General features: G+C 48.3%; 1 protein-coding gene across 1 annotated transcript in view; it reads right to left on the bottom strand.

The window, feature by feature from the left end:
* The window catches only part of TNFRSF25 (TNF receptor superfamily member 25), a 229,310-nt gene that overhangs the window by 41,388 nt on the left and 172,340 nt on the right, over positions 1-15,582 (bottom strand). Inside the window, exon 5 of the mRNA XM_085615187.1 lies at positions 3,608-3,692. Coding sequence (XP_085471313.1) covers positions 3,608-3,692 — 85 coding nt within the window. The remainder of the gene's footprint in view (positions 1-3,607; positions 3,693-15,582) is intronic.

A 15,582-nucleotide genomic window follows, 5' to 3' on the forward strand; every position in this document is an offset into this window, starting at 1 on the left:
AGCTTTCAAAAATAGTCTTCAATGCTGGCTTCTTCCAGTAAGAGCTTCAGAGAGACTCCTGCTAACAACAGATTTCACAGTCTCACCTTCGGCACAGCATCAGCCGCTGCAATGCTCCACTACAATAATCTAGCAGGACTACTGGCAAGGTAAACTTCAGTGATAACTGTCATATCCATGTCCCATCAAAACACAAACACATTGCTTGGATGACCCCAGCTCTAAAATATATTCAAAGACTGACCCTCCACAGAGAAAAAAAGAGAATCTCTGAAACCACAATTAATTTCATAGGGTGCCTATTCCAAGTAGAAGTCATCAGAGCTGACAACATGAAGGACATCAAGAAAAGATTGGATTGTCAAGTGACACCTGTATTGCCTCATTTATCCACAAATGCTCCACTGAGCTGGTTGTGCATGCCATTACTCTGCTATCTAGGCTCACCACTTAACTGTGGCAATGCTGTAAAAAACACACCGAGTTTCATCTATACCAGCCAGGTTTTGATTCAGACAGAACAGAGTTACTCCCAATTAAAAAAGGATGCCGATCCCACTGTTCCCACGTGGTTGCTATTTCATGTTATGACACACATTTAGACCACTTTTGCACAGTATGGGCCCATGTCTGCCAGTCAAGATACAGAGATTAGCACTCCAGATACAAGAACACTAGATAACTATCAAGCACCATGTGGGAACAGACAATCTCACTAAACAGGGAGACGAGTTCTGGCTTTTGAAGCCAAATCACAATCTAATGCATAGAAATCTCTTAACCAACCATGAACTATTAGTAAACAGTAAAGGCAATGTACCTACAATGTCTGGTCAATATTTTAGAACACTTTACCCTGAGGTTGGGAGCAGGATGTACAGTTACATATGAATTTCTTTCGGTTCTATGTTCCCTTGCTCTAAACATGAATATACAAACCAATCTTTCTTATAAAAGTCAAATATTCTATTAGTTAACTTCCAAATAATATCGATTATTGAGAAGGCAACCTCGTTAGGGAGTTTTACAGGCAATTCTCTGATAATCCTCTGAAGCTCTTACAATCTCTCATTCATAACTGCATTCGGCAAAAGTAACTTACAGAATTGTGCTAGCAAAGCCATGTTGCAGAAAAATAAGAAACATCTGTAGTAAATGTATATGCTGAAGTATATGCTAAAATTGTAGAACATTAGTGCAATCCTGCATCATGTCCCTGTCCTGAGTGACCACCATGACTTTATTCCTAGCCGCAATATCATTTCACACACAAACCAGAATACAACACTTCTTAACATCACACATACCTTTTGGCATGGTATGGGGGTAGCATTTGTTGACATGAAACAGGACCAGAAGTGATGAAGATTACCAGTAAGTCATTGGACATTAATAAGTAGAGTCAATTTGGAATTAAATTAATTCTGTAACCAAGGATCATACCCGAAAGCCTAAGGGCTTTATTATGAATGCCCTTGCAGAAATCACATTATTAGTTTGTCAGAATGTATTGCACCCTGTAATTTCCCACTGGGGAAGAAGTATTTGAGGCCTGTGTGGGGTAATTGTATATGGTAGCATAATTTTATTGACCCCCTCAGGGACCCCTCGTCCTCATCCCATTCATTACATTTGAGAATACCCAAGCTGAGCCAGCTGGCATTCATAGAACCACACAAGGACACTTACACATAGATTGCAGCACCACAGAGTGATTTATTCAGACAGGCAAAAAAGGCATTTTTACGAAACAACTGCATGTAAAACACCTAAACCCAAATTGAAATCCTCACACAAAACGTTTGGCAACCTGTAATGCTTAACAAAGGTATTCGAGGATGCCCATGTATCAGCCCTGCAAATTCCAGAAATGGACAACCATTTCAATTCTGCCGAGGCGGCAGCAACCCCTTGAGTGATCGACCCTGAACCCCCGCAGGAGGAGGAGACCGGACAAGAAATGAATAAGATAGATCAACTGCTTTATCCACCTACTGATGGACAAAGAGGAAGACTTGTCACCCCGGGATGAAGCACCAAAAGACACAATGAGTCTATCTATCTAAAGGACTTTGTCCACACTAGATAGGCCAAAAAATCCCTCTTCACGTCCAACAAAGACCACTGGCCCATCATGGGAGAACCAGACTCAGCACACAGAGCTGGAATTATCACTTCCTAATTTTTGTGAAACTGTGAGGCCGCCTTCGGTACAAAATCAGAATCCAGATGAAGAATGACTCCACCATCCGTATAGACAAAAAAGGCTCGCTGGCCATCAAGGCCCCCAATTCCCCAATGCACCTGGCAGGGGTTATGGCCACCAAAAACACCACCTTAAAAGTTCCAAACTTCATGTCGACCAATTACAAGGGTTCAAAGGGGTCAGAAACCAGGACTTTCAAAACCAAATGCAAATCCCACAAAGGAAACAAACGGCCTGAATCATATCTCGGCAGATGTGTTACTCCGTCACGACGGTGACGGATATCCCGTCCGCCGAAATATAAATCCCATTGTATCCCAGACCAGCAGGCAGGGAGGCGCGTAATGCTGCAGGTCTGACTTTGACAGACGATGAGGAAAAATTAGTTATTTATTTAATTTTCCCTCGTGGTTGTCTTTCGAATCCCCCCTCCCATTGCGGAGTACACCCCCCAACCCCTCCCCCCCCCGCCACCCCCCCACCACCAACACCACTTCCCCTAGCTACGCCACTGACGGGCCGCTTCTGACATTATAACACAAAACAAGTTCCACATTCCCCCCACCTGCAGATAATAGATTCTGTAGTCCCCAAGCTTGAAGTACTGCATTACTACAGAACACAGGCAGACAGCAGTACATGGGACATGCACACGATTGAAGAGGGGAGGCATGGAGAAGAACATGGAGTGCGGAGAAGGGAGATGAAAACATGGAGCGAGGGTGGCAGAAGAAAAACACTCAGGAGATCGATCAGCAAAATAAAATGGTGACAGCAACACAGGGATTGTGGGGTAAGCACAAGTATGGGAGAACAACATGCAGAGCAGGAAGAAGTGCCCATGACAGAACACAGAGCCCATGGGCATTTGGAGCACACGAAAAGTTGCTCCCTAAAACATCATTAGGACCCGATCATAGTTACATTATCTTCAGAATGGACCTACCTGTAAGCAGAATGCTATTTATGTAATACATTTCCAAATTTAATTTACATTAAAAGGTAGCTATACCTTTGCTAGTATAGATATTTATTCGGTAATACATTTAACTGTTCTTGCGAATAATTAATTCAAACTATTTGCTAATAACGTAAAATTACAAAAAAGTTCAATCCAAGAAATATGGACAATTTCCCAAACATCCATCTTTTTTTTTCTCTGTCTCTAGTATTGCGAGTAAAGTCCAGAACAACGCTATCCCCCCCCCCCCCCCCCCTTGAACCCCCCACAAATGGCATGGAACAGAAAGTCTTCCTAAGTGACTAAAGAACGACAGTTTTGGAAAAGAATCGCCTTGGCTAAATAGGAACAATTAAACGTTTTGGCTCAAACCACCTCAACATAAGCTTCACTCACAATGATAGAAATGTTATCGAAATTATAAAAGCAATGTTACTTACTCTTCAGAGCAGGTCCTGCCCTCATCATTTTCCTCATAAAATCCTGGAAAGCATTCTCCACATTGTGTGTCGTTTACTCCTGAACCTAAACGAAAATAGAGAAATCGTTCATATTAAAGGTTTGTTTCTTCGCTTGATTTGAAAGAAGTTTATTGTTTCGCTTCTTTCAATGGCCACTGAGTGTCACTGCAGCCCAACTCAATATCAGTTCAAAAGCCGAAGAAGGAAATCCATCTGCAAGGAACGTTCTTTTTCTGCGCACCGAGAAATAAACGTGTAACAACTTTAACGAAAATGATTTACAGAATATTGCCTCAGCCATCAGACATTTTAATGACAATAACAATTTTTGTTCACTAACAGTGCTTTCATTTTTGGAAACTGGGTAAACAAAGGTATTAAAGGTGAACTTTCGGCTTGATGAGTTGAATTGTACTACGATGCATGGAAGGTGTATTTCAAAGAAAGGAGTGTCGTACGTGAGGTTAACGTACTAGTGTTGGTTAGAAGCACGCAGTCTTTCCTCCCTGGTTGTCTAGCCTCCTGACGTCATGGCCAATCGGACATCGTGGGCGGCCGTGACGTCAGGGGGCGGGAGAAGAGGCAGAAGAGCGCGACTATCCTAACGGGCAGTTGTCTCCCCGCCTGCTCCTCGTGGGCCTTTATATTTTGCACTACAAATAAAGTTGTTCCAACAAGCAAATACGTCTCGCGCCCCTCATTCCTGCCACCACAAATGGCGACGAGGGTTAAACCTTGCGGTGCGGCCCACGAGTGAGTTCCGGTATTCTTGAGCGCCTCGCGCTCCTCTGTCGCTGCGGTGCAGCTTATGGCTGGGTCCCCCTGCAATTCCGCGGGGACTCCCTTGAGTTTGTTTCTTTCCTGCTGCTGCATGCTGGGTGCTGTTGGTTCCCCGGCGAATTCCTGCGTTGCCGTCCGCTGCCTGCTGAGAGTGCTGGAGTATCTCGACCCTGCTGCCACGTGAGCCCAGGCGGTGTGCTGCAAGGACCGGACATTCTTTCCCAGAGAGTATGCCCCGTTGGGCGTAGGGCCTGTACCTGCATTTGCATCGGTGTGGCGTGGCCCTGTTCTTCGTGCTGGGGTTTCCATTTGCGCAGCCTGGACGTGCCTGGACTGCTGCTGACCTTGCTGTTGAAGCCCCCCTGCTGCGGTGCCCGTTCTCCAGCGATGGCGCAACCTGTCAACATCTGTGTGCCCCCCCTGTTCCTCGAGTCTCCTGGTAAGCCGTGCATGAAGTGGAAGGGGTGGCTGCGCGCATTTGAGAACTATATAGTTTCCATAGATGTTAAGGGGTATAGCCCCGAGCGCAAGAAGGCACTCTTATTCGGACTGCTGGGAAAGGCCGGCCAAGAGGTTTTCGACAGCTTGCCAGTGTACGTGGACCCCCCGGGGGCTCCCGCTCCTCTGAATGAGTATCAGGAGGCGGTTAAGTGGCTTGAACTGCAGTATTCCGAGGAAGGTAACATCATGGTGGGGCGCCACAAGTTTGCATTGCGGAAACAGGAGGAAGGAGAGACTATTGAAGAGTACATTGCCTGCTTACGCGTTTTGGCTCAAGACTGTGAATTTGCGGAGATGACCGATACATACATCAGAGACCAGGTGGTGTTCTACTGCCATTCTAAGAAGGTGCAGGAAAGGTTGCTGTCTTGTAGGAACCCTTCCCTGAAGGATGTGGTGGGCATTGCGAAGGCCATAGAACGATCCATGGTGTCCACTAGGGAGCTTGCGTGCACGAGTCAGGCTTCAACTGTGTGCTACGTTCAGGACAAACTTAAAAGTGCGTCTAAGACTCCTGACAAGGCGGCGAGCGATAGAGGGGGAGGCAGGAAACCGCTCGCTTGCTTTAGATGTGGGGCACGGGATCACTTGGCGGACAGCAGGGCTTGACCAAAAGCTGCACAAAGTGTAGGAAGGTGGGCCACTTTGCGGCAGTGTGTAAAACCAGGAGACCGGGGGGGGGTATGAAAGTGAGCTCGGTGAGCGATAGCGATGCGGATGCGAGTGCGGACATAGTGCTGTCCATTGATGCTGAGGACGGCAGAGTGAAGGGGCCCATTGGCTCCGTCATGATTGGTGCCGTAGAGCTGCAGTTTACGGCTGATTCCGGTTCCCCGATTACCCTGATATCTGACACGACGTTTGATGTGAAGTGGCAGGGTGTGCGACTGCGTGAGACGGATGTGAATCCAAAGGCCTTTGGGTAACAAGATATAGTGATGAAAGGGTTCTTCTGCGATACTCTCACCTTTCGAGGGCGAACTGTGATGACGAAGATCTATGTGGCTGAGAAAGGGAGGAGCCTTGTGGGGTGGAAGGACCTGGCAAAGTTGGGTGTGATGCTAGTCCCTGGGGCTGACGATCCCATAGTGCTGCGGGACGACTGGGTCAACTACGTCCAGCCAGATGAAGTGCATGGTGGGTTGGCTGAGGTCGTTGGCAAATTTGAGTCCGTTTTTAAAAACGAGGTTGGGTGTGTGAGAGGATTTGTACACGCTATACAGTTGAAAGAAGGGGCAGTGCCGATAAAGCATAAGGTCAGAACAGTTCCCCTCTCCATCAGAGGGGAGCTGAAGGATGTCCTCGATAGGTTGAAACAGGAAGGAGTGATAGAGGAAGCAGGCGCGTCAGAATGGGTGTCCGCGATTGTGGTGTCCAAAAAGAAGAGGACAGGGGACATTCGGTTGTGTGTGGACCTGCGGTCCTTGAACAAAAATATCCTGGTGAACTGCCATCCGCTACCCAACATTCAAGAAATTTTGTCATCCACGTCAGGGTCGAGGTTCTTCACTCTGATAGATTTGAAATCAGCATACCACCAGGTGTGTCTCACAGAAGAATCCAAGAAACTGACCACCTTCATCACCCCGTTCGAAGCGTACAGGTACGTCCGTCTCCCTTTCGGCCTTGCATCGGCGTCGGGTGTCTTCCAGAAGTTGATGGATCTGCTCTTCTGCGACATGGAGGGTGTCGAGGCACTCCAGGATGATATCCTGGTCCACACGGAAGATGAGAAGGGGCACCTGGAGCTGCTGGGTACGGTGCTGGAGGTGTTGCGGGAGAAAGGGATGACGGTCTCGAAAGACAGGTGCAAGTTCATGGAAAGCAGGATAGAATACCTGGGGCACGTTCTGACCCCGGACGGAATTGCGCCCAAGGAGGACCTGGTGAAGGCCATACGAGATGCCCCCTGTCCCGGAGATAAAGACGCCTTACGATCGTTCCTGGGGCTCAGCGAGTATTACTCGAAGTTCATGCAGGGTTACGCAACCACGGTGGAGCCTCTAAGGAAACTGCTGCGGAAGAACGAGAAGTACGTGTGGGCGCAGGAACAACGCGCTGCCTTCGAATCTGTCAAGCAGGCCATTGTTGCGGCTCCAGTGTTGCAACCCTACAACAAGGACCACCGGAACGTCATCACGGTCGATGCTAGCGCCAAGGGTATCGGCGTGGTGTTTTGCCAATTCCAAGGGAAGAAGGAGAACACCGTCGCGTTCATATCCCAGTCGCTGAGTGACGCCGAGAAACATTACAGCACCATCGAGCGCGAAACGCTCGCGTGCGTCTGGGCAGTAGAAAAACTGAAGAACTATCTGTGGGGCAAGGAGTTCGAACTGGTCACGGATCACAAACCCTTGATTTATATGATGGACGGTGAAGGCCGCGGTAATGGAAAAGCCAGCTCGAGACTTCTGCGCTTACTGTCCAAACTGCAAGAGTACCACTTTATCATCAGACACATCAAGGGTGGCCTCAACAGCAGGGCGGATTGCCTATCGCGCTTGCCAATAGCTGATGAGGAGGATTGTTCCCTGGACGGCACGGAGTGTGTGGTGGCAATGGTGGACGCGACGGCCATTTGCGAAGGATCCGTCTCTGAGGAAGAATGGCTGGCTGCCCAGGAGAAGGACATGACCATTCGAAGGGTGGTGGACCACATGACGACTCATTGGCCTCCGGTCCGGAACTTTGCACGGAGCACTCAGATGTTTCCAGCAGATAAGCGCTGAACTTACTATTGAAGATGGCTTCTTGAAGAGGCACGAGCTGTTTGTGCCCCCGGAAGGTCTGAGGGACAAGCTAATCAGGATAGCTCACAGGGGCCACCCGGGGAGTACTGCCACCAAAAATCTCCTTAAACAATACTACTGGTGGCCAGGGATGTGAAGTGACGTCTGCAGCTTCATAGATCGATGCGGGCCGTGCTTGAGAGCCGACAAACATTGGAAAACGGCAAAAGGGGAGCTGCAAATGGTGGATATACCGGTCGGCCCGTGGTGCAAAATTGCCATTGTTTTCGCAGGCCCGTTTACCATACTACCGGACGACTGCAGACATCTCATTGTTCTCACGGATTACTTCTCCAAGTGGATTCACTACAAGTTTGTTAGGGAGGTTACCACTGAACGGGTGATCAAGGTGCTGAAGAAAGTCTTCGCGATGGAGGGGCAGCCGAAGATCATGGTCTCCGACAACGGCACCCAATTGGTGTCCAGGCAGATGACGGAATTCCTGGCCAAGTTGGGAATCAAGCAGGAGAAGACTCCACTGTACAGTCCGAAGAGCAATGAGCAGGTCGAGCGGATGAACAGGTTCCTCAAAGAGGGTGTCCAACAGGCTGTCGCGTCTCACATGGACGTGAAGGCGTTTTTGGCAGATAAGGTGCACACTTTTCATAATACGCCTAATGAAGTCACAGGGCACACACCGTTCTATTTGATGAGAGGGAGAAGGTGCATGAGCGAGCTTACCCCCAAATTCAACAAGTGGTATGACAAGAGGGATGGAAATGAGGATATACAGGAAGAGAGGTTGAGGGTCAAGGAGCGAATTGTGGCTAAGCAAGAGAGCAACAAACTGTATGCTGACACGGTTAACAAGCTAAGGAAATAGCGCAGGGAGATTGGGTACTGGTGAAGAAGCCAAACAAAGTGATGAAGGGAGAGTCTGTATTTCAAACCCCTGTACGTGTGCAAGGAGCGACTAGAGGGGCAGTGTGTCTGTAAGGAGGTGGATGGCGTAGCAAGGACGACATAGTCAAGCTCAAAGCTGGGCAAGAGGAAATCATCATGAGAGGCAGTCACGTGCGTGAGATCGAGAGCGATGGCAGTGTGCTTGAATGGCAGGATAATGAGGTCACTGGCGGAAGTATGTGCGATGATGAGGATGGGGGTAATTCCCCGGCACAAGGATGGACCGGATGCGGAAGTGCAGACACGAGTGGGAGTACATGGCATGGCACGGGAGGTGCCGAGGGGCGGAATGGTACTAGCTCCAACCAAGCGAGGGGTGACAATCGCAACATGTGGAGCCCGGGCCAAGGTGGTACGGGTGCTGGCGGGGTGGGACAAACTCCGTATGTTACCCCAAGCAGGCCGACAAGGCACATCAGAGCACCCAAGAGATTCGATGATTTTGTTATGAGATGAAACTGTGTTTAACCCTTAATTTTGTTAAGAAGGGAGATGTCGTACGTGAGGTTAACGTACTAGTGTTGGTTAGAAGCACGCAGTCTTTCCTCCCTGGTTGTCTAGCCTCCTGACGTCATGGCCAATCGGACATCGTGGGCGGCCGTGACGTCAGGGGGTGGGAGAAGAGGCAGAAGAGCGCGACTATCCTAGCGGACGGTTGTCTCCCCGCCTGCTCCTCGTGGGCCTTTATATTTTGCACTACAAATAAAGTTGTTCCAACAAGCAATTACGTCTCGCGCTCCTCATTCCTGCCACCACAAGTAGCTTGTCCTCATCATAACCATACACGCGTTAGTAGTTGTAATTCCAAGACATGATCAAACCCAATAACAAAGTCTCAAAATAACTTTCCAATCATGTAGGGATATTATTCTCGGCTGCACCCTCCCGTTCTAGATTCGAAGGGTACCTTTAAAAACAGAAGAGATCGGAATGCGTGTACGTGAATACTGAAAGTATCCGGTATTAAATAATTCCATAGGGCAAATATACAAGCCCCTTGCGCCACTTTTGCGTCACTTTTCCCATGTTAAAAGTGACGCAAAAGATGGCGTAAGGGGCTTGTAAATCTGCCCCCATGATTCTAATGGTGACGCATTTGTAGGGGGGGGGGGTTCTGGTACATCGGTGGTGGCTATCTCGGGGATAAGGCCTAACTAATAGGGACAGAATGAATCGACACACACACCAGAGCTGTGGTTCGTGCCGTCAGCCACAAGCGGCGACGTCACCTTTATTTTATACCTCCGAGTCCGCGACTGGCCCAGGAGGGTGAATGTGATACGAAGTATGGGATGGGCGGGGTGATACACTACATCCCTCCTTAACCATAATTGTCAAAGGCAGAATTAAAACAAAAAACGAACAAAAGAACGAAAATAATGAACCAAATCGGCAGACCAGCTTCTTTTCTCCTGTTGTTCCACCAGAGTCCTTTAGCACACAAAGTCTCTCAGCTTTTGGCTCGGCTGGAGGTTTTGTCGAAGTTAATATGGATGCCCCCTCCCGGTGCTGCCGCCAGCTTGCCACTGTGTGTTCTCCACCCCTTGTGTGGGTACCTCCTCTTCTCTTTCTCTTTCCTCGATCTGTACTTCAGTTGTCGTAGGTTCTCCATCTGCATTCTCGCTCTGCCCACTTCCTTGACTTCCTGGGCCTCTTTCCCCCTGGCCTTCCATGGCGGGCAGCACAAAGTGTTTAAACCATAACACATTTCTCGCTATCCTTCTCTCCCCTCTTTGCGCCGTAACCATCGTTCCTTGCACTTCCACCACCTCCCAGGATTCCTTCTCAAAGGGGGTTCTAAATTTCCATCCTGTCCTTGACAATAACTTTGTCTCCACGGCGGAATTCAACAGTGCAAGCTCTTCGTCTCTTGCTAGCTTGTTCATTGTTGCTTGCTCTCCCAGCTTGTGCCACCGCACCATCCATTGTCCTGAGCTCCCAGTCATCACTCACCGGTACGACGTCCCTTACGGCTGTCCTCATGATGACATCGCTTGGCGAACAACCGGTAGTGCTGTTGGGCGTTTACCGGTAGGCTCTCAGGAAACGGTACAGACACTCCTCCAAATCCTCATGCTGATCCACTCCAATTCTCAACGCCTTGTTGATTGTCCTCATGAACCTCTCCACTTCACCATTAGCTTGAGGCCATTGTGGAGTTATTCTCCGATGGGAGATGTTATGGAGCGCCATGTATTCTCGGAACACCTGCCCGTGAAAAGGAGGCCCATTGTCTGTCCGAATCTCTTCCGTTGTTCCCATCAAGGCAAAGGTTTCCTCCATTGCTGGCTTGGTGTTTTCGAATGCAGTGGGTCTCACTATTTCTACAATGGGGAATTTGGAATAACTGTCCAGCATGACCAGCAATGAACTCCCACCTGGGAAGCTACCAAAGTCCATGCTTATTGCAGCCCATGGTTTAGTCGACGACGATTCCGTGAATACCGGAGGAACGGGGCTTAAGCTTCCTGTAATTTGACACTAATGACAACTTCTCACCTTTTCTTCCACCAGGCGATCCACTCCCAGAAACCATACCTTAGCATGTAGGCAAGCTTTGGTCTTCTCTATTCCTTGGTGCCCTTGGTGAGTTAGATCAATTGTTCTTTTCCACAGTTTTGCCAGCATGATAATCCTCGTGCCTCGAAGTATCACTCCCTCATTCCTCTCGCTGAGTTTCTCTCAGCAACTCCATATGCCCATGCGTATTTCCTTGTCTTCTGTCCGCCGGCTAGCACTGTCCAGGAAGTTCTTCCAAGAGTGGCTCCTTAATGTATCCTTTACTTCCATTAAACATGCATCCTCTTTGGTGGCCACCAGAATTTCTTCTACGGACAGCGCTCATGGACATGATGTTCCTGTGATCTGCTTGATAAACGGCTCTGCTCCCTCGTCTACCTCTTTCAGACAGATAATCCGCGGTGTTATTGACTCCGGGGCGATAGACCCCCTCAAAATTGTAGTTTTGGATTTATACAGCCAAACTTTCGATGCGGGGGGGGTCCACTTCTGGCAGTTCCGGTGAACAGTGGAACCAATTGCTTGTGGTCCGTCACCCCTCTGAACTGATGCCCACACAGATAGATGTCGAAGTGCTGACAGGCCCACCTTATCGCCAGTGTCTCTCTTTTTATCTGTGCATATCTCGTCTCCACAGCCTTTAACGGTTGGCTGGTATATGCGATGGGCACGCACTCTTCTCCCTCACTTTGTTGGAGGAGCACGGCCCCCAGGCCAACCAGGCTGGCATCCACCACTAGCTCAGTTGTGTGACCTGGCTTGAAGTATGACACAGTCGCCCCCTGCAGCAGGGCTCCTTTGACATCTTGAAATGCCTTCGAAGCCTCACTCGTCCACTCCCACTTTGTTTCCTTCTTAGTGAGCGCCCTCAGCGGTTCAGATATCATGGTGAGGTGGGGAATAAATCGACCGCAATAGTTCGTCATCCACAGGAAGCTTCTCATTTCTGTCTGACTCTGTGGGATCGCCGCGGCTCGAATGGCATCGACTTTAGCCGGGTCCACTTGTAATCCGTTCTGTGAGAACCTGTATCCGAAGAACTCTACTTCGTTGGCATAGAATTTGCACTTTTCTCTGTGCAGGGATAGTCCTTGGTCTACTAGCCTCTGGAGGGTTGCTCGCAGGTGGTACTTGGAGAATATGAGCACATTATCGCTCACATTTATCACCCCCATCAGACCTGAGAGGTCTCCTCAAATGGGGTCTTTCTTGAAACACTTCCACCGCTGATGACACCCTGAAGCTGAGCTGCCTAAATCTTCATAAGCCTGCATTGGTGGAAAATGTTGCAATGTAGCAGCTGGACTCATCAAGCAGTAGTTGGTAGTATCCCGAATTAAGATCAACTTTCTAGAACCATTGTGCGCCGTTTATGTCAGCCACTATCTCATAGATTGTGGTTGTGATATGCCTCTCTCTTTTGATGGCTTTGTTCGGTAGAAGCAAATCTACACACAACCTGATGGCACCCGGTTGCTTAGGCTTCAGTGCTATTACGAGTGGGGATACCCATGGGGTGGGTCCTGACACCTTCTCTGTTACTCCGGCGTTCTCCAGCTTCTCCAACTCCGCTTCCACCAGCGGCCGCAGATGGAACGGCACTCTTCAATGTCATAGTGCTACTGGTTTGATGGTTTTATCGATATGCAATTTTACTTTGACTCCTTTCAGGCATCCCAATCCTTGAAACAGCCTTGGAAACTCTTCCATAATCTTGTCAGCATGTGACTCATGTATCTGCTTTGCAAACATGACTAGCCCCAAATCTTCTGCTGAGTGGCAGCCCAGTAGAGTTAGCGCGCTTTCCTTTGTGACGTGGAACCTTGTCGTTGCCGACCTCTCACCATAGGTGACCTCCACTTCGATTACCCCTTGCAGCGGAATAAGTGTAACCCCTCGATACGTGAAGATCTTCGCCTTCGTGCTCTGCAGTGGCAGTCTTGGGTCGAGCTCTTCATACTGCTTCGCATCTAGAATGTTCACGAGGCCCCGTTGTTGATTAACGCTTTCACCTGGGTGTTTCCTATGCCGATTTGACACATAGGCGGCGGCCTTCTCCGAGAGCTGGTCCATCCCGTGTAGGATATGACAAACACGTCGTCCTTTTCGTCGTCTTCTGTGACCCGCATGTTTTAGTATCTACTCTCAATTTCCCCCGTGACCTCCGTGGCATGTACGGACTGCTTGTGTGAACCGAAGCTTTTCGTTCTGCTGCTGAGTGAGTGTTTTGGCCATGCTCAAACACACCTTTGCGAAGGATCTGTTTTCCCTCATCTTAGGAATGGTTTACCCTGTGCAGGGCATCCCTGGTGTGGGTGCCTGTCCAGACTGCAGCTTCTACAGCCTCGATTTCCTGTGTGCTCGCTGGTGCGCCCTCTTCCTCTGCTGGGACTCTTCCGAATAGCATCCACCTTTTCCTCCTTGACTGCGACAGTGTGTCCCTGCAGGCCTCCCGCTGACCTTCGCGCCAGTGCCCACTCCATCTCCTTTGCACGTACGTCCACCAACTCGTGAGACCTCCCCAAGATTAGGATGTCATTGAGGGATATCCCGGGTTGCCTTAGGATGAGTTTCCACAGGTCCAGCGATTTACAGCCCTGTATTAGTTGAGCTTGGAGTTCTAGCTGCTTGTCTATGCCCATGCAGGAGCTAGCCAGCTTGCGCAGCCGCGCATAGAACATATCAACGGACTCTTCTTCTCTTTGCTTCGCTTGACGCAAATTAAAATGTTCGAAATCGAGATTCACTTGCGGATCATAGTAGTGGTTCAAAGCCCTCACGGGCCTGTCATAGTCACTCCTGTCACCGGTGTCTGGCAGGTCTTGAAACAGCTCAGACAGTTCATCACCACCCATGTGTAACATGGTGAACCTCTTGACAGCGCTATTTGTTTCCCTCACCGCAATGAAGTAGTTCTCTAATTGACCTATCCATTTGTGCCACCTCGGCGCCGCTGTGGCCGAATCTGCCAGTTGGCTGAAAGGGGTAATTCTGCAGCACATATAGATAGAGCAAATCAGCATTAGTGATTGTTCATGTGCAGGAAGGTGTCCCTTCCTGCACATAAACAATCATTAAACAAGCATTGGCATAGCCAATAGGTCTCGCCTTTGGGACCTTATAAGTGTTTAGCCATGCAACAGTTGCATAACTAAATACTTAAAAGGTCCCAAAAGCGAGACCTATTGGCTATGCCAAGCGGCCGCAAAAGTGAAAGTGATAGCGATCGCGATCAAACATCAAAGCGGCCGTGCGGCCGCGACAGTGAAAGTAATCGCGGTCAAGCACGGCGCGCGCGCCCGCGCACATGCACTGTAGCTCTAGGCTGGCCTGGTAGCACTTTTTGGAGCCCTCTCAAAAAGTCTTGCCAGATCAGCGCATGCGCTGGATCAGGCGAGACCTAAAAATGATGAGTTGCAACTTGTATATGTGCTGCTTTCTGTTTTGGCGTAGGGCGGCACAGCAAGTGAAAGGGCAGGAATGCACCGTATTTATCCAATATTATGCATTCCTATCCTTTTCCCCTGCGCTTTCTAGCGCCAATGCAGGCCCCCTTTCACCATGGTAACAGTAAGTACATGAGCTCAACTTTAATTGCAATATCCAATTAACCAATGTTCAAAACTCAATTAATCAACAGGCACATTTTATAAACCATCACAATACTCAGTCTTGTGAGAGTGTGAACATACATTCAATAGATATATCTCAATATAAAATGCAAAAAATAGTAGCAATGTAGCATTCAAAAAGTTAACAGCAACATATCACATGGCCCTTTGGGAATTATTCAACCACTCTGCAAGTTTTCTTTTTCAAATAAGTTGTCTACCATGTAATTAATATCACCGATGAGTGCTAATTTATTTACCACTCACACTCACAGAAAAAGAGTTCATGCATTAATGGAAAAATAAGCAACCACTGCCCTTGGTCACTCTACACAAATACATGTCACAAAGGTATTTTCTGCCATAAATTAAAATATATGGATAAAAGGCAATAGACAGTCTTTAAAGAAATCACATCACAGATGCTACATTGCCATGGAAACTGGTGCCTGATACTTTAGAACAGATCTGTCCAATGTAGACTCTAGGGGTTGGGCTAGATCCAAGTTAGATTTGTAGGATATCAATATAAGACAAATTTACATACAATGATTCTAAAAACTTAATTACAAGTCAGGTGGCTTGTTATATAAGATTTCTCCGCCAATATTATCGCCAGGTGAAATACCACATCTCATAATCCCATCAGGGTCCATGCCATCTTAATTAAATAGGGACTCATAATGAGGGCATTTACATGTAGGGTGATTATCCTGAAAATCTGGCATGGTCTGCCCTCTTGCCCTTCTAGATTTAAGTTGGACACACCTGCTCTAGACGTTCACCATAAAACACCATATAATCAAATGGCATACAATTTATGAAAAATCACACTAAATAGTAACTTGAA

This window comes from Triturus cristatus, chromosome 1_2, assembly GCF_964204655.1.
Source record: "Triturus cristatus chromosome 1_2, aTriCri1.1, whole genome shotgun sequence".
NCBI classification, from domain to species: Eukaryota; Metazoa; Chordata; class Amphibia; order Caudata; family Salamandridae; genus Triturus; species Triturus cristatus.